Raw genomic sequence first — 27,479 nt, 5'->3', positions numbered from 1 at the left:
CGTCGACGCCTCCAACCGCCACTCGCTTCAAACGCCCATCCGCCGCCCTCGCGCTCCCCAACCGCCCCGCTCGCGCTCGGCCCCACCCGCCGGCGGGCGGCTGCAGCCGGCGCGCTTACCCGCCTCCCGCCAGAAGATGGAGCGCATGCTCAGTCCCACCCTGCAGCCGACTCGTGCACCCGCCAGAAGCAGGTGCGCATGCTCAATCCCAGCCGGCGCGTTTACCCGCCTCCCGCCAGAAGACGGAGCGCATGCTCAGTCCCACCCTGCAGCCGGCGCGCCTTCACTGGCGCCTCACGCCCACCAGCCCACGCTCAGTGCTACTTGCTCGGCCGGCTCCACCTCGGGGCTGACACGCGTGCTCTTTCTCCCCACCGTCGTCAAGCGCTGGAATGCCCAGCCGGCCGGTTATTTGCCCCGCACTAACTAGCACGTGGGTTACCTGGCTTGTTTGTAACCTTTTGCACCGCTGATACTGCCCTTGGGGCAAAGGCACTGTTCCTCGTCAGAAGGTGCAGCAAACCTAACCGCCCCCCCCCCCCCCGTGTCTTTACAAACGGTTGTAGAATTAATGAGTTTTCCAAGTAATCCTTTCCACATCAACTCTCGGTGTGGTCGCCGATGTTGGCATTGCAGTCGTTCCTCTTTTTCACAGCATTCAACATTGCTTGGCTTGGTCCTGCTCCCAAATAGCTTCATTTCAGCCCAACGCATGAATTCGATCTAAAAATTTAAAGTTGCTTGTACAATCATTTTTTCCCTTTTTTTAAACCGTGCTTTTTTTTTCAAAAAGAGCAACTCTCCTCCAATTTGAGCTGGATTTTCATGACTTCAGGGTAAATTACTGACATACTATAAGACACTTTAAAAGCAAAGGCACAGGCGATTGTATACTGTAAAAAGCAACAAATTCCTGGATTTAAGACCAATATCGCAAGAGGCTCCTTTGCTCCATTTAAGTCTTTGAGTCAGTTCACAGTCAATACTGGTGAGGTTCTCCACTGTTAAAGCCTCTTAAGAAAATTCTTTCACACGCTATTATTCGATGCGTGGAGCATGAGCAGTTAACCATACCTAACCTTATCTGACGAGACTTCTTGAAAAAAAAGTGAGTGCTTGTACAGTTTTGAAGTGAGCAGTTGCGGCCGTTGCAAAGAGAAACGCCGCTTCCTTCACGCTGGTCTTAAATCCTTCGCCCATAGCTTCCCCATCTTCGCCCAACAAGTGCTGCAGAGGGGCATGAGGCTAGAGCAGAGATTGGGTGCAAGAAAATACCAAACAGCTCTAGCGTCTTCATGGACTAGTGCAATTATAGGGCAATTTGATTCCAAGATGTTACAAAACCTAAAACCTTTCAATTACCGCATTATATCAGTTATTTCTCAAAAAGCCCATTACTCACATCCCGAGGGCCTCTATAAAGAACGACCAGTAACAGCAGCAAGTGGAGTTATAATTTACATGACAAAGCTAGTCCTACAGGCAGATTAGCCATATCCTGGGTGCAATCCATTTTGCAGTTTACAGTTGTATCTAGAGTGGAAGACAGCATAGGATGCAAAAGAATGAAGTAAAGCTGAAGTAAATTCGGTCATGTCTGGTGTTAACATGTCAGATAAACTTACCCTGGATCTCGAGGTCATTTTGTGTTTAAATGCTTTAATATCTTTAAATGTTCTGAGCTTGAGTACTGGTGGAGATCGCATAAGTAATGAAGGTGGCGAACTCCAAAGCGGAATAGAATAAACTGCAGGAAGACTTGAATATAGGATTGGAAGAGCAGATGAACACCACCTCTTAGAAACGAATTTCTCTGAAGTAACCCACTAGGGGACTTCAGAAACATTCAGGAAAAGACTGCTGCTCAAACTGAAAGGAAATATTTGCCCGACTCTTCTACGTAGTGGGACTGCCCAAGGTTGCCCATCACCTGCCCACATAAAATTGTTCAAGTTGAGCCTTGGTTAAAAAATAAACATTTTAAAGATTCAAAAGCATCAAATACATTTAACTCCATTAAATCGACGTGTAAATCACTTTGTACTTACCCAGTTCCCTCGTAAATAGATCGGAGTTGGGCTCCGTTGAGACCTAAACTACCGCGCAGTCATGGGAGTAAATTCCAAAAATTCCATAAGATATTGCTGCCAATTTTGTAGGAGATGCAAACACTGTGCTTGGAAAACAGGACCATGCTCAGGTTCCAAATGGACAATAAATTGAGGCTGTTGTAATAATGATCTGTAGCACTGAGTCCAATGTCTGATTTAAGGTTAGCATCAGCCAAAATAGTGAATTAATCCTGATGCAGATGATCAGTGCGCCCATATTTAAAATTGTGAGTAGAGATTAGCCCTCACCATAGCAAAAGGACACAGGTTTGTACTGTAAGAACTGATAAGAGCTACTGGAATGAGCGGGGGAAGAGAATATGAATGATTAATTCAAGAGATCAAATCGGCCCTGTACCCACTGAAAAAGTTTGAGAGATGATTTTTTCTTCAATAAAGGAGTAATGAAGGGGAAAAACTTCCGATGCTGAAAATCCGAAACAAAAATAGAAAATGGAGGAACTCTGTCAACTAGCATGGAGAGAGAAATAGTTTCGGGTCAATGACCTTCATCACAACTAGAAAAAACTACTATAAAATTTAAAATAGTATCATCTGGGATGTAGTTATATCTAAACATTAACTTACAGTAACTATGGTCCTTCATTATTCCACGGGATCATTAACACCCACCTACAAATGCCCCAGTTTAGCAATTCATCTGCGAAAGTTTTACATGCTAGCTTTTTGGGTACAGGCATTAAGACCAGCACCTTCTGATTAATTGACGAGATACTGCAACGCGCGTAGACTGAAAAATGAAGTACAATATTTGGGATGACCTACCCATTGGCAAAAGAGCTTTAAAAATCTTGGTATTACTGCTTTAGTCTGGAGATTATTCATTAATCTCTAATGGAATTCATTAGAGGATGAATTGCACAAATAAGCTAAAGACGACAGAGCAACTATCAGTTGTAACAGGTCTCCAATTATCCCTATGTAAAGTATCATATCTGGCCAAGCTCAAGACTGCCACAATGTGTTGCAAAGTGGGAAAACATTTATTCATGCAATTTATACACAATAGACCTAGCAAAATAACATTAAGTTTATCTGGTGGTCCCAACCATTTCAAATTAGCATGGTATACCTCTGGAAAGAAATTTTCCAGGACAAATCTCAAATGGATTTAAATTGGGTAGGACTCGATTAAGTATTTTTTTTCCAAAAAAAGTGTCACTATTATGCAAGCTTAGTTTTCTTGCAGCTTTAATTTGGTCATTTCCTCAATTTTAATATACTTTCCCCATTAGAAATCATATCTTTACTTCAGTTGCATTACTTGAGATTTCTACATAATTATCTTAAATACAAATTGTATTTACAAGCACTTTAGATGAAATTATTACATCTTACTTGAATCTTGGAACTTTTGAGTAAAGGCTGTATTTGAAGAAGACATTTCAATGATTTATGCTATTAAAAAACTTGACATGATAGGGTACTGATTAAAGAGCAAATTAGTAAGAACCCAGTCATTTTTCCTCCCCAATCTGTCTGTTTATACAGGAGAGCAAGATATTGGACTAATTTGACATAATAGATTTTGGGCTGAAGGAAATCTTTTCTGGTTAATATTTGCTCATCTTGAAGTGAAAAAGATTTGCAGAGATTTATAGAGTCAGTACCACAGATTGTCCCCAAATACTTTGCAGTTGGAGACTGATTGCAGTCAATGAAGAACCTGTTATACACAAGCAGCACAGTAGATAATTTGTCTACAGTAAGCTTTTATACAAAGAATACAGCAATAACCAATATTTATGTTGATGAATACTAGCTAAGACATGGGATAATTCCCTTGCTTTTTTGAAAATTGTTCCGGAGAGAAATACTTCCAGCTGCTGCTTCAGTTTAATATCACCTACAAGAGATGGCACATTGACCATTTAACAAACTACATTGGAATGTCAGCCTGTACTTGAGCTCAAGACATTGAAGTGGAGCATTGTCTCATGTGACATTCCCAAAGTCTCTTATCTAGTTAGCACAACCTTCTATTCCCTCATTCTTTATTGGGTATTTGTGATACTCCTATTGATGGTCTCTAGATGTTTCTCTCCCTCCTCCTCCCCACACACACACAAATGGATACATTACTTCCACTTTATCAAAACCTTTGCCAAATGTTCAAAACCCTCTACTAGATCACTTCTGACTTTTCTGGTGGAGACACCCAATCTGTTCAGCTTTTCCTGCAATACAGCCTTGCATTTCTGGTTCCTCAGATCTTCTCAGCACCATTCCCATGATTTCTAAATCATTTTGTAATATACTGCTATATCTTAACATGTCATTCAGACCCAAGTGTTTTGGTCACAATTGTAATAAAGGATATAGGGAGATCAACTCGGAGTGCAAATACAGCTAGTTTGCTCCACAACCTACAACTCAGGTCCTTGCTCCTTCACATGCTTAGAATTCTGCCACTGAATCAAAATTGCTTCTTTCTGCCAAAATGCTCCTCGTGTCTGTATTAAAATTTCATCTTCAAATTGTACCATTCCATGATCTTGACATCAATTTATGGATGACAATTTGGAAATACACATTTAAAAACACCATACATATTCAAGCCATCAAAAGGATATTAACACTGGGGTCTTGGGAACATCTTTGCCTCCAGTTTGCAAAATCATTTACTACAACTGATTTTATCTTAAGTCAATTTCTTTCTGCAAAGACCCATTCTTTATCTCAACTTCCCCTGCACCTTCACCTCCTGTTGCCAATACCCTGTTTATGAGAAACTGCCCCATTGGTAGAAGAGTGGGTGAGACTAGAACTAGAGGACATAGGTTTAGGGTGAAAGGTGAAGCATACAAGGGGAAATCTGTGGGGAAACTTCTTCACTCAGAGGGCGATGTGAGTGCAGAATGTGCTGCCAGCAGAACTGGTAGATGCAGGTTCAATTGTAACATTTAAGAGAAGTTTGGATAGGTGCATGGATGGGAGGGGTTTGGAGGGATATGCTCCAGGTAGATGGGACTAGGCATTAGATCAGGTTGGCATGGACCAGATGGGCCAAAGGGCCTGTTTCTGAGCTGTAGTACTCTATGACTCCAAGGACATCAGTTGGAAAGAGTCACAGGGGAGATGCCTCAGATGCATAACATCTGAAAATTTCAGAAGAGGATTTGGGGTATTTTAAAATGGCCCCGTTACTATAGTCTGCAGAGCAAAATTTAGCACACATAGTCCAATTTGCAACACATTATCCAAGCATAGACTTTGCCAGTAAAAATGCAACTCTGCTACCTCAACATCTTAGCAGGAGTTTAAACATAACAAATGGGACAATTAACCAATCTTCGATATCCTGGGTGATGTGCAACCAATGTAGCCATTACGCATGGCTATTGATAATACTCAAATACAGGTGCACTGGGTTACTGAACAGCACCCCAATATTTTTGCAAAAATAAATACTTTGCCATCATTGTTCTTGATAGAGGAACACAAATGAAATCCACACTAATGGACTATCATACACGCTGCACACTTAGGCATTAATTCTGAGATACCAAAAAACATTTGAACAATTTCACCAAGCCCACTGCTCTTTATTGCAATCTTCCAATTTCTATTTAATTGAGAGCTGATGTTTTTTTAAAATTATATAATATAGAAAGAAACTAGCCACGATCAGGAATAAAAGTGGAAACCAAAAAAAAACTTTATGCAGAAAGTTTACAAAACCCTTTCAAATATACAAAATTGAGAATCATAGTTGGTATTGTATTTGTTTAATGAATTTCAATGAAACAAATGGCATTGAATGGTGAAGTAAAGTAACTTTCTAGACAAAGGCATGGTCTCCACAAACAATACATCTATTACATGGAACACAAGTGGCAAATATTACCTCAACAGAAGGGCTATTATTTGCTTTATAAAGAGGCAACAGCCTTGCCTCTGGCTGTTCTGCATGTTAAGTAAGCACACATTCTAAAAATCATATGACATTCCATGAAAATGTTGAGTGATTAGAACAAGTTTGTGCCCCTTCTGCTACTTTAAAACCTAGATCTGTTTCCAATTTGTATTCCAAACATACACCTATGGAAAAACTAGTCCTAAGCACTTACAATTTTTAAACCTCCCGAAAATAAAAAAGCTACATACAAGTTTCAATTTTGACCTTTATTCTGTCATTTACATCCAGCAAGTTTAGTTGCTAGATATCCTAATGCAACAGGACTCAGCTCTCTTTTCATACTGCCATTTTCTATCTTGTGACCTCATTGAGTAATAGTCTGGGGGAAGGTACCAAGGCGGAATTGTAGAAGAATCAGAGGGAGAAAGTACAAAAGAAACAAGGTTTTAAATACATAAACACTTGCTTTACCATCACCCAAACCCACTCTTAATAAATTCCTCTTTGCTATCTCCCACAGTAGGATCAGCAGAAACCACTTTTGGAAAGCAAAGCTCACTTGCTCCAGTAACCTCCACTAACTCCAGTAACATTTCCTATGGCAAATTAGTTTAAAGGAACGGAAGATGGTGGGGGGGGGGGGAATGTGTGCCCAATCACAAACCAACTGATTTTAGCCATCCTTGATGCATGTAGCTCAGGAGGACTTTAAACCTTTCATGAAGGTTTATAAAACAGTAAAATCATGGAATGCAATCCAGTGTTCTAAGCCATTACTTAGAAAACTCCAGCAGTGATTTTTTTTTTAAAAAAGAGCTCAAGACCAATTGTAAAGAAAATCAGTGAACCTGACCCAGACTGGAAATAAAACACAGACAATATTCAGATGAAAAATGTGACACTAGAATTAATCCTGCATGATGTATTGGATACCAACCAACAGAAGGGAACTTGAACTTTTGATGAGAAAAAAGAAATTGTCAAGGGATACAGGAAGATACAAGAAAGGACAAGCATCTATAAACTGTTGATACACCAACCAACCTGATCAATGTTCTCCCTCAGCCCGTCCTCCCTCACTGCATTCAAGGAGCCCCAGTGTGGTCACTGTACTCCCAACCTTTATCACTAGTTCTAATAACCAAAGTCAAAGTACTGTTTATCGTTTCCAGCTGCACCAGTTACACCACTGAAAACTATAATATTGATCTTAGCATTCAGATGCAACTAAACATTGACAATAATAGTGAATCACTAAAGTTTGATGTTTTAACTTTTAATCTTAACATTCAATTTCAATTGTGAAAATGTACTCAAATCATGTAAATGCAATTTCCATTAAAAATGCCAAAGGGAAGAGAGAACTGAAAGAAAGCATTACTATAATACAAAATATCTTAAACTTCCTATCACATATGCAACTACATGGCAAGGTTTCAAGAAAGTGCAAGCTCCAAACTTAACAGCATGCTTCCTTGTATAATGGACACCACAAATGTGAATGTGTGTAGTCATGCAAAGGAGGTATGTAACTGCCTATAAGAACCCTCATTCTACAAAGTAACAAGTTGTTTTTAAATAAAAACACTAACTTACAATGGATTTCTGTGTCCTGACAACAGAGGCCAAAAACAGGTTTACCATCTGACTGTTTTCATAAGGCCACTCTAGATTTATTAACAGAAGTCAACTAAACCATAAGTAGATAAAAACTCAGGCAAACAAGCACATCCAAGACCATTAAATGTTGCAAAACCAAATTTCAAACAAGGTTTCACATCCCCAATTTATACTAAATGTTTACATCAAAATAGGATAAAGGAGATGTCTGATGTCAAGTTTTATTTTTTTTAAAAACTAAGCTTGTTAGTACCATACAGGGCAAAATATACAAAGAACAAGGTAAAAGTTGCACTTTTTGGTTAGGTATGTTTAAGAAAAAATTGGAATTCATTCTAACTGAACTAACCTTGTTATTTCAGAATATTGTGGAGACAATTGTCACTGCAATGCCACTATTCATCCTTGTAATCTGTTAATGGGATACTGAAAATCCTTCAGTTCTGTGGTCTAGATACAGATGACCAACAGCTGGATTTGGAGGTCTCCCAGATTAGATATTCAAATTAAGAGTCCGCACCATACCAAATTTCTCCAAAGAGGCCAGTTGCTGAATTTTAGCTTATTCCTCCAATGCATCTTGTGATATCAAATACGAATGTATTTGAAATACACTGCAAAAATCACACTGGCCAAGCTAAAGCCCAAAACAATTACCAACAACAGTGGGAATCAGAAGCATCTTAAGCTTTTTAAAAAAAAAATGCAGTTCACATCTTACAGACCTATCCAATTCTTAAATGTTGGCACAAGGTTCAAAGCCAATTTAAAACCACTGGTTCAGATGGTAAAAAGGCTACATTCGTTTAAACAGATCACCTCTACAAAACAGGGTTTAAAAGGAAGAGCACAAGAGTAGTTAAGGCCATTCAGACAATTTTAACCAAAATACAATGAAAAACAGCTTTACACCAGTTTACAAATGATTGTTTTTCTTCATTTACACAAGTTAGCTCCATCAAATTAATGGCATACACCAACCCATACCCAATTTGAAACCAATCTGTTTGGCAATATCCATGTATACAATTCATGTGTGATCAGTTAACCATGAAAGGACAGGTATTATTTCAGATCCAGTCTACTTCAGTCCAAGTGTGGAATTTAAGTCCCACTGCAGTTCCCCAGCTCAAACTGAACCCAATTACTTGATTGGATACACACATACCACTTGCCGTCAGGTAATAACATTACAAAATGTTTGCAGCTGACACAACACAATACTCCACTGAATAAAAAAATAAAATCTATTCTACAAGGGAGATTTCTGCAGTAATATTGTAGTGCACTATTTTTCAGATCAACAGAAACAAATTTCTACTTCAATGACATTCAAAATTCAGACTAAATCACTTGTGACAGAACTTTAATCCTTTCAAAAAGGTTTGAAGGTAACATTCCCATTTTCAGTGCCACTTCTTAAAAAGGCAGATTTAACAACTGTTGCTTGGTATTCAGCTTCTTGAACTGGAAATAAATGGCAGGTTATTCTCACAGTAGCAGAGTTAGCAGTGGAAAGTAGACAAATCTCTGTACTGACAGCACATTGACCAGTAAAGTCAGATTTTTGTTTTTTTTTTGTTTCATTTTTACAAGAGGTAGGGTGGGCCAGCGATGAAGAGTTAAAATCCCTCAAGTTGAAGGTGGGTAAAACATGGCACCAAAATTAGTTCTCATAAGTACAGCAGCTGACTTGAGGTGAAAGCCAACACCCGTTCAAGCACAAAATGCTTCAGGACACATCTGTAAGAGGAAAACAAAACTGTTATGCAAAGAAAAACAATTTCTACATTTAGAAATGTCTCTATGATCAAAGTTCAATGTACTCAGTCAGCCAGTTAAAATAAAAAGTTCCTTTAAAATATCCATGCAAATTACATTAAAGTAACATTATGAAACATTCTACAAAGAATTCTTCAAGGAAATATTAGAACTTCATTACCATAAACAGAAGTGCCAAGTGCATCAACTTGCACAAAATCAGCGTGGAACGTAAAACAGAAAATAGGAACAGTGAGCCACATGACCCCTCAAGTCTATGTCACCATTCAATATGATGGTTGGTCTGGCCCAGGTCTCACTGCCAGTTCCACATAGATCAGAGAATTGAAGGCTATCCTCTAGGATAAAATAAAAACTTGAGAATGTACAGCATTCATCCTTCTTAACATTAACATTTTGGAATTTAAAATATTGTACCAATCATGTAACTTTTTGGCTCAATCCATTGAGAATTATGCTCAAGGAAAAGGGAACTATTTCCCTCTTAGCTCATCACTTGATTGCAATAATTTATACATGGCTGGTCCAATATATGCCAGCTGCTCTCCAGTACTTCAAAACAGCCAGTCTTCCTTCATGCAGAAGCCATGGATGAAGAGTACTGACAGTTAAGTCAGAGGGAACTGTAGGCAAACGCACTGCACAGAACCCCACAATTAGGCTCACTGCAAATCAAGAAGTGATACCATTATCACAGCCACTCGTTCCTGAAAATCACAGGCAATATGGTAACCAGACTGAATAAATGCATTCCACATGAGGATCACAAAGGTCAGGAATGACTAGTGGCCCACCTCAGTATGCAGAAGTCTAGTGGGAGCTACATGTAGATTTGTGGAAGTTTGTTTCAAAAGATTCAGTTCTGGGATGTTGGATGTTCTACAATGCTTCCTAGATACTGAAACATCCACTGATATGCATCAGTGTTTCTTCAGACCAGAAGTTAGAATTGAAGCAAGTTTGGGGCTCTCCCCCCCCCCCCCCCCCCCCCCCCCCCCCCACCAGGCTGGGGGGAAAGACTAAAAGAGAAGTCATGGTGGTGCTGCCAGATGAAAAGAGGGATGTAATGGCTTGACTGGAGGCATAAACAGATGACTGTCTGAAATAGAGGACCGAAATATCAACTCTCTACAGATGCTGTCTGAGGCTCTGAAAATTTACTGCATTTTTTTACTTTTGTATTTCAAGCATTAATATTTTCTTAGATGACATTTTAAGCTCGCCTTGCTGACTTCCCATTCACTACCTTAAGCAAATTAGTACTTAAATATTGAAAAGTTTCATTGATCCATCACTCCAGATCTCAACTCACTACCTAGTTTCTAAAATCCCCAATTTAAATTCTCCACGATGGCCTTGTCCCACAATCTCTCACCAACTCCAGCCCTAAATCCTCAAGAGTACTACCTGTTTATTTCCCTCCTTAGATGCTGCCTGACCCGAGTTCCTCCAGCACTTTTTGTGTATTGCCCAAAAATTTGGCCTTCTGGTCATTTATTCAATTTCTGGTGGCCATTAATTTAGCAAGTAGATCCACACTTTTGAAGTCATCTTTAAATTGTCTGCCTCTCCAACTTCCTCTCAAAATGAAAATTTTAAACCACCGCACCCATTTAAACAAAGGGCTAAACCATCCAAAGTGTAGCCCTCCCAGCTTTTGGCCAAATTTTTGGTCAACCCTTCAAATATTCTTTGGCTCAACACCCCTTAACTGGCTACTCATCAAATTCAGCTTCAAAGGCCATCCTCTGCCTTCTCTTTTCAAGATACAGGACAAACTGCTTAACTGGAACCTAGTTAATCTTCCATCTTGTACTTTCACCACTATTGTGAAGTATGGTGGCAGTGTCCAACCATATACAAGATGCATTACTTCTATGGCACCTCCCAAAACCCCAAGTTGCCCTTGCTCTGCTGGGAAGTGTAGCAAGAGTACAAGGACACCATCACTACAACCTCCACAATCACATCGGTCAAACTTCAAAAAAAAAAAATCACTTATTCATTAGGACTGGAATTGGGAAAATTCCCTACCACTTATTATGAGTTCATGGCAAAGGCCATCACCATCCTGAGGGAAAATTAAGGATGGACAATCAAAGTTGACCTGTGATACCTACACATAAAATAAAAAGCATGTTAAAGACAACCTGATGACAGAATGAATCAAGTAATCCCACAATAAATGGATCACAGTGCACAGCAGAACTACAGTTATAACAACAATCGAGCTCCAGAACTCAGCACACCTAGCCAAGATGTTCAAGTGCAGACAAGCATTGATATCTGGCAAAGAAATATGGAGAAATACGAGGGCATGTCCAGCCTACAACAAAGAAACAAATCCAAATTCCACCCTATTCCCAATTATAGAAGTCCTCAACAGTACTTTAAAGTACCACCTGCTCAACAAACTTCCAACTCAATCAAGTGGACTTCACTAGGATAATTCTTCATTATTTAGTTAGACATGAAAAAAAAACAAAGTTGCAAGGTGAAAGTGACTGTACTTGTTATCAAGCAGAGTTTGAAGTCAGAAGCAGGAGTCAACAATCTGGAGGAAACTACTCCAGTAAATGGAAAATAAAGCTGTATCCAAGGTTGAACTACTACAATTACTAATTCTAGACTATAAAAGCTCAAAATTGCAATCATTAGCAAACCACTGCAATGTCACACTTCATTCATTCATCCTTAAATAAAGCAGCTCATACCAACATACTTGGGCTAATAAACAAGTGCCAATGATCAAAAAGGAATAAGTTAACCACCTTTTCACAGCATTCAATGAGTTCAGCATCAATATCCAGGTGATCACCATGCAGGAACAACTCCAAGTATTTTAATGCTGATGAGAACTATGAAAATGTCAGAAGCCAAGTGGCTCGAAGTATATGCTAACTAGCATGAAGAAATTCTCTCCACTTTCGTACTAAGGTACAGCAGCAAGAAACCCAAGCAATATGCTGTAATCCAGGAAAAATTCTGACTAGGCAATTCACCTTCCAGCTTGAACACCTATCCCTGACAAATATATACATTTGCATAATATGCTCAGCAACTCACCCAATCTTCAGCAACTCCCAACAAATCTCACCTTGTAAAGGTGCACAACTCAACAACCAAGGAATACCCTATCCTGAAGGAAAAGTCTTCTATCAACTGTGGTACCTGTTAGAATAAGTAGCCCATTCAGGGCCGAGACAAGAAAGTTCTTCACAGAGGGTGATGAATCTTTGGAATTTTCTACCTTGAGGCGGAGGAGGTTCAGTCATGAAGTTCATTCAAAACAAAGATTGATGGAGTTCTGTTTGTTAAAGATAATCAAAGGACATGGGCATACTGCAGGAAAGTGGCATGAAGGAGGAAATCAACCACAAACCTGCTGAACAGTAGAGCAGGCTCAAAAGGGCCTAATAGCCTAATCCTGCTCTTATTTTTTTAAATATGTTCACCATGTAACTCCATTTTATAGCATGGCGGTCACAAGGACTAGAGTGTTTGAGAGGCAATTCAATAAATTACAACTTTTTCACACTCCAAACAATGATAGACTATTAACAGAAACTTTACTTTTGGTGATGTTTAACTAGACTTTAAAGATCTTTGCCCTCCCAGTGCAACACGTCCATAATTTCAATAAAGTCAGAATTCACTTTTGCTCAAACTGGACAAACAGATAAATCAGTGGTCTACAAAATTGTTCAGAGCTAGTTGGAATACTGCTGCTCAGAAAAAGGTTTTAAATTGCTTTGAAACTTTCCATTTGGGAAAGAGTATTGAACAGCAAAAGTGAATCCACAATGGCCAGTCACATTATTTGACTGTCAACTGGGCCTGGAGTATGATCAAGTCTAATTACTCTCTACTTCCACATCTTCCCAAAAAATCTTCAATTCAACATAATTCCAAAGTCTACAGATGTCCACTTACAGCTGGCAGGTCGTTCTCCATATCGTCTCATAATCTGGTCATGTGTGAATTTCACAAAAGCATCATATTGTTCTAAAAAAAAAGGATTTAAAAAATTCAGCCCAGTTCTGACAGACTAAAGAATATTTGTTTTAAAATCACTTGGATTTGATTCAGTTGAGAATGTTACAAAGTTCACTATACACACTCATCGATATTACGATCAATGAAAAATTAGTTTGTAAAGAGCTTTTCATTATACATCTCTCACTACAAAAAAAATTCACTAAAAACAAGTTTTTGACATTCATCGTGCCATTTTACACAATGATCAATATTAAGTAATTTCTTTTCTTCCCCTCCCAAGCTGGAGGGCAAAGAATGATCACTGTACAAAGTGGAAAGGAAAAAGTTGCCTTTGGGAGAGCATTTTGGGAACAGTGATCACAACTCCCTAAGTTTTAATATAGTTATGAATAAGGACTAGACTGGATCTCAAGGGAAAGTGCCAAATTGGGAAAAGGCTCATTACAACAATATTAAACAGGAGCTGGAGAATGTAGGTTGGGAGTAGCTGTTATTCGGCAAGTCCACATCTGAGGTGAGAGTTGTTTAACGGCCAGCTGGTCAGAATTCAGGACCAATGTGCTCTTTTGAGGAAGACAAGGTTCATGAATCTTGGATGACAAGAGATGTTGCAAATTTAGTCAAAAAAAGAGCATAGGCAAGGCTTAACTCAGACAGGACCATTGTGAAATAAGAAAACAGAAGAGAATTTAAACAGAATCAGGAGGGCTAAAAGGGGCCATGAAATGTCCTTGGTGAATAGGATTAAAGAAGCCCAAGGTATTTTATACATACATTAAAAACAAGGTTAACTATGGATAGGGTAGGATCACTTAAAGGAGGGAATTTATGCCTGGAACCAGAAGTCAGTGAGATACAATGAGTACTTTGTATAGGTATTCACTGAGAAGGACATGGAGGATAGCAGATCAGGGAGGGGTATGCTGATATTGGTGTTGATATGAAGGACATGGTGGGGTGTTGGGGCTCTTTAACATTAAGGTAGATAAGTCCCCAAGACCTGAGGGAATCTATCCCAGGTTAATGAGAAAGGCAAAAGGAGATTGCTAGGGCTTTGACAAAGATCTTTGTATCCTCTTTAGCTACAGGCAAGGTCCCAGAGGATTGGAGAATAGCCAGTGTTGTTCCTCTGTTTAAGAGCAATAGAGACAAACCAGAAAATTATAGGCCAGTGAGCCCTCCATCAATGGTAGGGAAATTATTAAAGATTCATAGGGATAGGATTTACTCACATCTGGAAAAGCATCGACTTATTAGGGATAGTCAGCATGAGGATGTCATGTCTTAAACCAGAGGTGGTTTTATTTTGCGGTAACAAAGATAATTAATGAGAGTCGGGCAGTGGGTATTTCATACATGGACTTTAGGAAAGCTTTCAATAAAGTCCCTCATCGTAGGCTGATCCAGACGATCAAGGCATATGGAATCCATGGAGATTTGGTAGATTGGATTCAAAATTCACTTGGCCATAGGAGACAGAGGGCAGCGGTGGAGGGGTGTTATTGTGACTGGAGGTTTATGACCAGTGGTGTTCCATAAGGATCAGTGCAGGGACCTCTTGTTTGTGATTTATACAAATGACTTGGACAAAAAATGTAGGTGGGCTGATTAGCAAGTTTGCAGATGACAGAAAAATTGGTGGAGTTGTGGATAGTGAGGAAGGTTGTCCAAGGATTCAGGATATAGACCAGCTGGAAGTGTGGAGAGAAAGGGCAGATGGAGTTTAATCCAGACAAATGTGAGGTACCGCACTTTGGGAGGTCAAATGCAAGAGGAAAGTATATTGTAAATAGCAGGAGGACTTTTAAGAGCATTGATGTATGGAAGGATCCTGGAGTGCAAGTTCATTGTTCCCCAAAAGTGGCAACATAGTCAGGAATGGAACCATCATGCACCAACGTAAAAAAACTCTAAATGACCCACAGTTTTGAGCTCCACCCCCTTCCCCCACAATATAGTATATACCCATTTTCAACATTAATCACACACTTCTCCAAAAGTTAAATTGTCTCTATTGCCTTTGAAATTGCATTGTCTGAATACTGCATGTTAACAATTAACAGGAAGAGATAAGGGAAGACTGTTAGAGAAAAGACCTTGGAGATTTTAACTGAAAGCAGAGGAAATCTTTACTACTGTCAATTAACTCTATATTAAATTTGCAGGACTGAAAAGGAGACAGTAAGGGAGTGGCATTAATTGAATAATTACTTCAATGTGACCAACAAGGGCAGCATTCCTCTTTGTATGCTGAAGGGGTACTCCATTTATTAAAAGTCAGATTCTTCAGTACAAATCAAGAACCATTTCTCACAAAAGTTTATGTACTTTGATTTCTACAGACAATTTATCCTGGTGGCAAGTCTGGTACAAAGTGGAACATTCCATCTCACAGCTAAGTGAAAAAATCTTTACCATAAATATTCAAAGACCCACTCAAAATATTTGAAGTTTAAAAAAATCAAAATGAAGGTGGAGAATAGCAAGCACAATTGTCAGGAAAGAGGAGGGACTGAAGTTCCCAATCAAATTTTTAATATTGAAATGTAAAAGATTTCCAGAATTGTAGATTTCAGTGGGTGATCTGATGACAGATAGCTACAACTAGCAAGGACAGTCAAAATACTGAAGCCCATTTTACAGCTTCCACCTCCCCCCCCCGCCCCCCACCCCACAGCAGTGACAGGTGACATAGTACAAAAGCCTGTAAATACAGCATGCCAACAAAGATGGTCACCGCAACTTGTGTCTGACACTATTTTTGTGGTTACATTTTCCCCCATCTCTTCTGCATATATCCTTTTAACTCTCTAGGTGATTATTTTTGTGATGCTCTTGCCTGCAAGTTTTGTGTTTAGAACTTGTTCATATTCCTCCCGGATCTTGCTTTCATGGTCTTTAAGGAGACGCTCGCAGATTATCCCAACCTGTCGTAATGTGAACAATGGCTGATCTTTCTTTGATAATGTACCTATGAAAGAAACAAAGCTCAGACAAATATATGTAGCCAAAAATCACTATGGCCATGACTCCATTAAATACAAGGTTTATATGATATTGATTAAGTATTTACAGTTCTCATTTACTTTATGCCCCATATGTACTCCCAAACTGAAGTTACTTCTGCAAGGAAATTTGGAAACCACTGAGTGAGATGAAGTACAGAAACCTGCCAAATGATATATCAAATGGATAATGTACAATAGCCAGACAAAATAAAAGTAAAAAGACAATGACTAAATGACTCTGAAAAAGACTGGAAACTAACAGAGGGAACAGTCTGTGAGCACAAGGGGAGAGAATTGACTAAAAAGTCAGTTTTTGCATGGATGCAAAGGGCATGGCTGAAGTATACAAATTATTTTTATGTCATTATCAAAGTGGTGGTTGTTGCCAAAAACAGAAACAGTAAAAAGGGAAAGCTCAGGTAATAGATGGGTCAAACATTAAGGCAGCTGGCTGTGCTTAAAAACAGATGATACACAGCCCAGGGTGCATCCTATCTGGGCAATCAAGTGGCAGTAGACACCACAGAAGGGTTGACCATAATCCCCCAATCCTACCTGTAACAGAAGTGGTACTTGAAGATTGGAAAAAAATCTTATTCAAAAAAAGGATGCAAGGTCAAATCTGGCAATTACAGGCCAGATCAATGTTGTTGGCTAGGTAACTTTAATTAATTTTCCATGAATATTTCTTAAAACAGCTAAACTACTTAAGACCCATACAATTCCCAAGTAAAGAAACAGATCATGTAGATACAAACAAGTCTTCTGAAGGTGGCAAGAAAGACCAAATAAATGATTATAAGGACATTAGGCTTTATAAATAGAGCCGTAATTTAAATATTGTATCCAATTCAGGTCAACACATTTTGTGGAAGATGTAAAGGCCTTAGAGGAAGTAGAAAAAAAGTTTTACTAGCACTCTAATGATGAGGAAAATAATAGAGTACATTTGATAGCAGTGTACAAAACTCAAAGGCCTTTAATAAGGTAAAGTAAGGAATGTGATTTTAATAGAAAAGGATTTAATGACCAAAGGATATAGATTAAAAATAATTGGTTTAAAAAAAGGAGCACCAGTAGATATGTACTTAAATAACTGAGTAGGTAAGATCTAAAACACAGTATGGCAGATACAGATTCCATTGTAGCCAAAATGGAATTGGATCAATATTTGGAGAATTAATTCTTCAGGGATGAGCAAAAAGGCAGGAGAAATGAGTAACTCGATTGCAACAAAAAGTGGCAAAGGCAGTGGGCCAATGGTCTTGTGCGAGAACAATTTTATGAAGTGAGACAATATCCACCAGGATGTGGTTTGTAATAAACCTATATCAGATGTCAAATTCAACATATCCCGTCTTATTTTCTTTCCCTCACCAACCTGTGCCCCCAATCCTGCCCAGATTGCCTTCATTCTATGACTATAGTGAAATGCATTAAAGACAAGTACATTGCTCTTAGACAAAAAGACCAATTTTGCAGATTGCTCTTAACCGTTGGATGATTTCATCTTTTCCTGCAATTAATACATCTTAACTTCAAAATCACTACTGGACACGATGGACCCTTCCCAATTCAAAGTTCCAAAATGTAAAACTGGTGAAAGTACAATAGCTTAATGTGATAGTTTTTTTAAAAATTCTGGGACACCGTTCTGGTTAATTTTTTTTGCCCACTTTCACACATTGCCCTTTAACTTTCAGCTGTGACAGAAGAATATCATTATGTTACCACCTTCTCCAGAGTCATGGAAAATTGAAGCACTTCTGAATTTTTACAGCCACTGATCAATAACCCCACCTCATGCAACCACTCTCCAAATGAAATTCACTATAGTCTTCCATTTAAAATAATGCAAAAAGACAATTCATAAACCAGGGTCAGTCAGTGTGTCCAAGTTACAAGCCTGGCTCCAAAACACAAAAACATGGAGCCTACAGCATGCCTTGGTTTTGCTTCCTAGAATGTACTCTATTTGAAACATTTGCCCAAAAGAGTAATCATTTTAGGTTTGTCATTTACTGAATATACACACAGTTTGAAACATCAAACCATCTACTTTTTATTTCCATTAACCAGAGGCTTAATGGGAGGCAAATCAAGTGATTCTTCATCCTTTGATTTAAGTGGGCTAGAAAGTACTGAAAATTAAAATATTTTGGAAATCTTGCTTACCCGGTGAAGTTGGTGCATTTAATAACAAATTATTAGATGATCCCTCAGCAGAACAGTTTGTTTCACTTTGATTAAAACTTCCTTCTAACTGTCGCCTCCATTGGAAACGGCTATATTCTTGTTTGATGTTCTGAAATATTTGTTCTGAAATTTCAATAGGAAAGTGAAAGTGAGGAAAAATAAATGCAAATTATAGCTACATGTCTCAAGGCCAAGTTTTTGAAAAATCTAAAATCATAAATGCAACATACACAAGTGTATGCTGCACATTTAAAAAGGTGAACCTAGCACATGTTCTTTTAATGGTAAATTGAAACAAGACAAATCACAAACCTACCAGACTAGTGACCCAGATATTTGGTCTGAAATGAGAAGAGGGCTCAAAGTGACTCTCAGCAGCTGTGAAGATTTTTTTTAAATAAAATCTAGTCTTGGTAGTGTTGACAGAATTACTGGATTGTCATGGAAATGCATCTGGTTCACTCATGTCCTTCACAGAACTGGCATTAAAACAAGTCTGAACCTGCAACATACAGTTGAACCGAAATGGCTTAGCAGTTGCACCACCAAATGATACATTAAAGCTGAATAGAACCAGGTGGACCACCTGGCATGGACCTAGGTACCAAGCTTGGATAACCTAGTCCACTTTACAAAAAAAGTTGTCCTCACAAACATCTGAAGATTGGTATCTAAACTGGGAGAATCATTTCAGAGTAGTGAAGCAACCACCTGACAGTTGTACTGATAAACATAGCTTACAATGTATCAGACTCCTCCACAATTCCAGAGCCCCAACAAGACAAGGCTACCAGACGAGGCAGTACTGGAAAAGAAAGAGTAACTCAGGGAATCCTCAACATGATCTCTAAAACCAATGACATCTCATGGTATCAGGTCATGGGCAAGCGAGCTTCCTTCTAATCATCTCCTACAGACATGGCTGCCACTTTGAGTCTGTGGCAGGTAGTGAACCAATGAGGGAAAAAACAACACGACCACATTATCAATATGGCAAATGCATCTGTCCATGGAAGTATTGATAGAAATGACTATTGCACAGACCTTGAAGTGCCATCTTTACAAAGATGTCAAGAGGACTCAACAGAAATAAAAACAAACACCAATGACAACAGAAGATACCAGAAACACTCGGGTCCAATTGCACTTTTGCAGAGAGAAACAAGTAATATTTCAGGATGAATCACTGTCAGAAATGGGAAACAATCATTTCTCTCCCCACAGATGCTGCCTAACTGCTGAGCATCTCCAACACATTCCCATTTTCTTCACATGTCCAGCACCTCGTGTTTTGCTTTTAAACTCAAAACAGATCTGGCAGCTCAAAACTGGGCATCCACAAGATCCTGTAGACCTTCAGAAGTGTGACAAATCCAAACTGCATCATTCAAGCACTTGCCAAGCTACATGATCAGAATCAAGTTTTTGGGGGGGGGGGGGTGGGGGGGGGGTCATCAGACCTTGTTCAATGGGTGCAAAGGGGCATGCCAAGATTAACACCAGGTATACCAAGCCAAGCAAGTCTACGTCAACAGATCAGATCAAAACTCAGCAGTTCCTGCCATACCCCAGTTACAAATGGCAGGCAGCTTCAAGAACATACCATCCTCAGTGGCTGGAGAAATACAAAGGATAATATGGAAGCAGCCACAAGTACCAAGTAGATAATCCATCTCAACTTTCTCTTGGGATCCCCATCACAGAACCCTGCCTTCAGCCAATTTGATTCTATGTGGCCTCAAACAACTGAGAGCACTGGATAAAGGCCCTGGGACTTGTCTGCATTACAGCTGTAATATTGGTGACTCGCACTCCAGATTGCATAGTGTTCTGTGACCAAACCCAGACGAATATAATGTGGTCATTACTTCCTAGTCGACACGTGAAGCAGCACTTACCAAAGACCCAGTCTTTGTTTTGCTAAGACTACTCAGCTCCAGCCTTGGTCCAAGCATGCATTTTGTTTAGTAAAACTGAAATTAATGAGCATCAAGGGAAAACATGAAGTGGCAAATGTTCCTCAAGGCAGTCCTATAGCCAACATCAGTGACCACTCTTCTATAATTAGGTCAGTGACCGATTGTAGCTCTAACAAAAACACACCACCATTCAGGACAAGCAGTTTGCTGGAATGACACTCCATTCATCACCAGATCAGCTGCCACGTGCACCATCCACAAAATCCATGACATTTATTGAGAATAATGGCAGTAAACACATAGGAACATCACCTGCACATTCTCCTCCAAGCCACATACCATTCCAACTTGGAAATATAATAGCCATCCCTTCATTGTTGCTGGGGTTAAATCCCAAAACTCCCTAAACCAACTGTATAGTGGAAGCACTTGGAGGTCTGCATTTCCCATTATTGTTACTTGATACTCATCCTTTCTTCAACATCCCAATCATAAATCCTAACCTTTTGCATGACCAAGTTATTGAGTCTTAATCCCTGCCATATGAAGCATTTACGTCTGCAATTATTTCACTCTGCTACCCAACTTGCCGTTCTTGATTTTCAGTTTTTCTTTTGGATTTCCATCTGCAGTTTTGTCATTTCTGATTGCCTTTGTTTCATCTTGTAATTCAACTTCATTTTGTTTCCACATCCACCCAACACTAGTGAACTGAGATCAAGTCAAACTTGACTGAGCAACAGAGTCAACATTTTGGGCTCTGGTGAAACACTACATCGATTCCTATGTGCAGTGTTTGCATACAATTCCTTAAATGAAGTTCAAAATACCTAACTTTATAACAACATTAATTGGCCATCCTCAAAGTTAAACTCTCAATTTCAAAGTCTAATTTTCCTTTATTGTTGGTTTTAGAACAATACTCAAGTACATGCAAAGGCAGGAAGTGAATAACTTGTGTCACATCTTCCCACTGAGCAGCTAGAAAGCACCTGGTCTTCTCAGCTCATGTTTTCAACATAACAAGAGATGATTTTGACGTAATGAATACAACTTGAAAACTGCTTTGCTGTGCACCACCAAATTTGCTTCTAGACTTTTAGTTGCCTGCAAGTATTCTTGAGTTAGTTTAACTGAATTGAATTCAACCAAAAGCAAAGTTTGCATTAAGTAAATTACCACTATAATAATAGTCAAATATTTAAATTTGTTTCAACTTTCTAACAGTATTTCAGATACTTATACCAATGCTTCCTTTAAACATTGGTTTTGGAAGATAATATAGAAATTCCCAGTTAAGCCCATTTCCAAGGAGCCTCCAAATTAGAGGAATTTAGGTTATTCCCACTTCTGCACAATGTTCAAAAGCTCTTATTTTGCACTCAATTGCATGCCTACTTCCTATTCTGACTGAGAAGACTCCTTTTCCAAACAGCAAGTTCATCAACTGCTGCAGACCTCAAGGGTGCATCCACAGTGGTTGGTTAGGAAATTCAAGGTTTAAATCCAGCAAAGATGAAGGGATGACAATTATACGTCCAAGTCAGGAAGTATGCAGCTTGGAGAAGACTGTGCAGTAGGAACACCAGAAGTGTGCAGACGCACAAAAAAAATTGTACAAAGAACATTTCTCTACTTAGGTGACCATTTACGATTTAAATGAGATAGCAGTGGGAGCAGAAAATGCACACTTAGGAGCAAAAGCTGAATTCTGTCAGTGTTAAATTTTTTTAAAAAATCAGGGAAGTTAACCCCATTAAGGATGTGGAGGCTGTAGAGGGTGCAGAGGTGGTTCACCAGGATGCTGCCTGGATTAGAAAGTATTAGCCATAATGAGGGTGGACAGGTGGATTGATTTCTTTGGAGCAGAGGAGAGATCAGATAGAAGTTTACAAAATTATGAGAGGCACGAATAAGCTGGTAGTCAGAGGAGTCTCTTCCACTAGAGTAGAAATGTCAAATACTAGAGGGCATACCTTCAAGGTAAGAGGGGTAAAATTTAAGGGAGATATGCAGAGCAAGTTTTGTTTTTACACAGAGTGGTAGGTACCTGGAATCCAGTGCCAGGGCAGATGTGATAGTGGCATTCAGACAGACACACGAACATGAAGGCAACAGAGGGATTTGGATCACATGCAGGCATATAGAATTAGATTCATTTGCTATCATAGTTGGCACAGACATTGTGGACCAAAGGGCCTTTTGCTGTGCTGTCCTACGTTCTAGCATCCAGCATGAAGTATGCATTTTTCTATCATTCACAGGATGTGGGCAAGTGCAGTACATTTGTATTTGGTTATATACTGCAGCTACAGTGGCATCTTCAATATTGAAAGATATGATATTTAGTGCCTCTTACTTCCTTATTTCTCCTTCTCCAAGGGAGACACCTAAAAAATTCTCATATTGAAGTTTCCTTGCAAGAATCCTTAGCTGGCTTTGGTTTTATTGTAGCATTGTAACACTTCATTATAATTGATACAAGAATAAACAATTCCAAATGTTGCTTTCATTTCCATGACAGCAGAAATTACTGATAAGGAAAAGAGGTCCACAAAAAAAGTAGACAAAATTAAATCAGTGAAATAACCAAAACAACTGGGAACACAACGGTCTTGTAACCAACTAGAAAAATACTCCAGGATTCATCTGATTGAACTCTTCTTTCTGAAGGACTGATTACATTGGTTTTTAAAAACCATTTTTAAACTCATGAATGCAAAGATAGTGGTACAACTATTTTACACAAAGTATTTGTTCATGAAACTTTTTCCACAAGAAACTGCTTTATTTTGCACCCATTTTCTCAAACAAACTGGAATCTGTTCTAATGAAAGTGTTCAATAAGGTGAAATCTGGTTTCTAGTTTCTTACAAGACCAGTGTTGCCAGATGTTTTAGTTATTTTAAAATCATTGCAAATTTAAATTAAATCTACCAAAACTTCAGATGTCAACTCAGTACTCCCCAACAAGAGGCAAGATTGGCTTCATTTTTCTTGAAGACAGTTCTTCATTTTTGTTACAGATAAATTATGCTAGAACTGTTTAACATTTTAATGGGACTTGAACAATGTTTTAAACTTTAAAAAGTTGCCATTTTAAAAGTCTTGATGCAGCAACATATGGATTAAAAAAGCTGACAAGTTAATGACTGCATTTACTCATACAGTATCTGTAAAGCATTTATTACTTAAATTCCAATTTTAGGCACTAGAATGCCATTCCAATTCCATAACATTGCTGTCTTTAAAAATCTATTGACAAGTTGCCAAGACTAGCTAGTCCATCTTTAAAGCTAGAAGTACCTAGCTCCAACTGAAAGAAAATCCAGCTTTAGCAAATATTTGATCCTTTGTTTCATGTGCTCAAAGTTGGTTGTAAAGCACTTACTGACGTCTTGAGACAAGGCTACACAAATGAACAAATCTCAAAATGAAAGGCCAGAAAAATAAGATTTTTAAGATAATGCCATCACAATGGAATGAGTATACAATTAGGGGGCTTTACTCCAGTTATAAATCTATTTTATTCTCTACTTCCCTCTTTCCATTAAACTGTTTTGCTAACATGTAGGCTTAGAGAGCTTCAGACTGAATAAGATTGTAAACAATAGCAACCATTTGCATTTAAAACTGAATGCTTGAAGTGATTTATTGGACACTACTAAAATATGGCTTAGAATATTCCACCCAGGGGAAATTAAAATCTAGGACAAAAATATTCACTGTTGTTGTCAAGCATAAATTCACAACACAGTCAAATACAAAGTTAACAAAAAGTCATGGGGCACAAAAGAAACAAACATCACTAAGCAGTCAATGCTAGCAAAGGAAAACAAAAATCAAGCACTTATAAAGCAAGCTGTCAATTCTGAGACATCTAGATTAAACAGATAAAGCAATGTCCTGTACCCAGTTACAGGAATGAATTATGAGAGATCAGCTTTAAAGTAAAGGCAAACATGGAAGACCAGAGAAGCAGAATTCTGACATTTTTGAACAAGAAACTGAGAAATCAAAACATCATAAGTGGAGGCCAAAACTGTAGAGCTAAAATTTGGAATAAATTTCAATGTCAAATTATAACATGTACTGAGATAGATTAATCAGGAAGAGAGCAGAATGGCATCCTCAGAATAGTACCAATAAACCAAGTTTTCATGGCAGTAAACCAATGTCATTTTTAAAGAGCATGCTCAAAAATGAATGGTAGTTTTAGGCACCTCCTATCAACCAATTCTCAGGTTGGTGATGCCTATAGTTTCATAAGCATCACCAACCCAAGAACACCGTTCTCTAACTACCCTCTTCACCTCCCACACACCAACTAAGCTGACTGCTCAGTGCCAATTATGTGACAGCATACAGTGTGTGGGCCATTCCCATAAAGTTAGTTATTCACCTCATCAAATCTGTTTCCAACAAACTTCACTTCTCTTAACATTGTAGCACAAATACAAGAAGGACAGATTACCAATTGGGAGACCCTGCTGTGTTTAAACTTAAAGTTGCAAAGCAAAAGCATTTTTTTTATTGATCAAAGCACACCAACTAAGCTAACATCCACCTTGGATCCATAAATAGTGTACGTGCTTACTGTGCAAATTCACCAAATGCACACATCTACACAAAAACCCAAAATATTAATATTAATGAAGTTTATGCAGTGCCTTAAGAAACAGGCTTGCTTCCTCAATGCACCAATTAAATAATGGACCATTCAATGTTTTAAACCTATTCTGCCATTCAACAGCATGTCTGATCTTTTGCATCAGCACTTTTCTGCACTAACCCCATATCCCTTAATGTCTAAAAATCAGTCTCCAATACTCAGCAACTGAGCCTCCACAGTTCCTTTGAGCAAGGAATGTCAAAGGTTCACCAGCTCATGTGAAAGAAAAATTGTTTTCCTGAATGACTAACTTTTTTTTGAGACTGTGACCCCTGGTTCTGGACATGCATGCCAGAAGAAACACCAACTCACTGTGCCCCTAATCTTTGCAGGAAATTTGAAAGTGTCAGTAACATCAACTCAATCTTCTAAACTCCAGAAAATGTGGGATTAATGTGATTAAATCATTCTCCCTATAGCAAACCCATACATCCTGAAATCAAAGTGATCTTTTGCTGGATTCCTAACACAAGTACCATTCTTTAGTTAGGGAGACAAGACTGATACATAACATTCCAAATAGTGTCTCACCAAGGTCCTACAAATCAAAGTGAAACACTTCTACTCATGCTCCAATCGTTATTGAATAAACACCAACGTACACAAAACATCAACATGCCTTAACTACTCACTGAAACTGCTTGTTCAATTTCATTGATTCCCATTCAGTGAACCCAGGTGCCTCTGAACACCAACACCTTTCAGTCTCTTCCACTCATAATGAATCTGCATTTCTAATCTTTAATCAAAAGTGGATAATCTCAATTTTCCATATATGCCGTCTGCTATAGTCTTACCCAGTCACAGAGCCTACTCATATTGCCCTTCTGTATCCTCTTGAGTCCATACTGCCATCTAGCTTTGTATCATCAGCAAATGGCTCACCTCAAAACATATTTTTATCAATGATTAAAATCCTTGTTTCAGTTTAACGCGATATACATGGCCCTTTAACTATCCGGAAAGATCTGTTGTCCCCCACTTAAAAACTAAACGTCAGTTTTAAGTGCAACGTACACTTGGCTTCTGGATAAGATTGTAAAACAATTCTATACGAATTATTTTCTTCCTGCGTTACAAATATTACTACACCAGTATATTGTAATAAAAAGGATGCAATTGTTTTTTTTGCACCATGACGGTAACTACGACACCTAGTACAGACGATACAAGCAGCAAGGCTGGGAGACCTCACATTTCTGCCCCAAAGCTCTCCCGTCTCTGCCAAGTTGCACAGTGTTAAAATACTGACTGCATTCTCGTGAAAAAGCCTCCGAGGTGTGTGCAGCAGCGATCAAAGACGACTCCCCTCGCTAAACAAAAAAATGGCAGCCATTTCCGAGTGGGTGGCTGTGAAAAAGGAACGATGAACCGTATCGATTTTTAAGATTACCGGTCGTAATTTAACTACACACACAAAATAAAACAATCGGCGTTTCACAAGCAGGGCTGCGGGAGGCTCTACACCAGGGAGCGGAGTTGGGGAAGCAAGGCTGGATGCATTGCCCAGGAAGCTGCACCCTCTATCACCCAGACGCGTCAAACCTCCGGCGTTTTACTGCCATTGTCTGGCCGTGCCAGCGCTCTGTGGCGCCGACTCCCCCCCTTCCCCCGCCGCCTCACCTGGGGTGAGTCTGTGCGCCGACGAGCTCTCTCCGCCAAAGGCCGCCGCCTCCGTTTTCAGGTACTTCTGCGGCGAAGGTGCCCCGGCGCCGGGCCCCGTTAGAGGCATGCACCGCCTCCTCTTGGGCGACTGAGGGCTGAGCAGCGCGTCAAACTCGACGCTGCGCTTGAGAGTGGCCCCGCACGCCATGATCCGCCAACACCAGCTCGCCTCCAACGCCCAGAGCTTCGCAACTCCGACCGGCCCGGGAGGGAGGCAACGTCCGGGGGCCCGCCCGCCCGATTTAAAAAAAACACACAAATAATCTACTTCCAACGTATTGTTTCGCGAAAGGGTGTAAAACAAAGGTCGGGGAGCAGGGAGGGGGTCGGACAGCGGAGTGAGGCCGCCCTGTCGCTGTGGCGCTTCCCCCCCCTCCCTCAGCCACTCGCAGCTTCGGCTCCTCAAACAACAATGGCGTCTCCGGCCGGACTCCCCGCAACAGCCTCGCCTTCAGCCGCGGCGCCTGCGTCACAATGTGGGCAGTGCCACCCGCGGCCCTGTTTGGGGGGGGGGGGGCGGGTCGTGAGGCGACCCGGGCAAAATACACCTGCCTCAGCCAAACCTGCTCAGTCGGTTATCCCTTACAATTATTACTACTGATTTAATGGTGAGTAACGATCCTTTTC

General features: G+C 39.5%; 1 protein-coding gene across 1 annotated transcript; it reads right to left on the bottom strand.

Annotated features, from left to right (window-relative positions):
* Positions 1 to 5,844: 5,844 nt before the first annotated feature.
* On the bottom strand, positions 5,845 to 27,479 carry akirin1 (akirin 1). Its single transcript, XM_052036665.1, has 5 exons — positions 26,811 to 27,479; positions 18,576 to 18,719; positions 16,232 to 16,363; positions 13,327 to 13,398; positions 5,845 to 9,354 (listed from the first exon to the last, which is right to left on the bottom strand). Exons 1-5 carry the CDS (start codon positions 26,998 to 27,000, stop codon positions 9,344 to 9,346), a joined length of 549 nt encoding a protein of 182 aa, XP_051892625.1. The 5' UTR covers positions 27,001 to 27,479; the 3' UTR covers positions 5,845 to 9,343.

Source organism: Pristis pectinata, chromosome 22 (assembly GCF_009764475.1).
Source record: "Pristis pectinata isolate sPriPec2 chromosome 22, sPriPec2.1.pri, whole genome shotgun sequence".
Lineage (NCBI taxonomy): Eukaryota > Metazoa > Chordata > Chondrichthyes > Rhinopristiformes > Pristidae > Pristis > Pristis pectinata.
The sequence above is the reverse complement of the archived record's forward strand: the minus strand, read 5'-3'. Positions and strand labels throughout refer to the sequence as shown.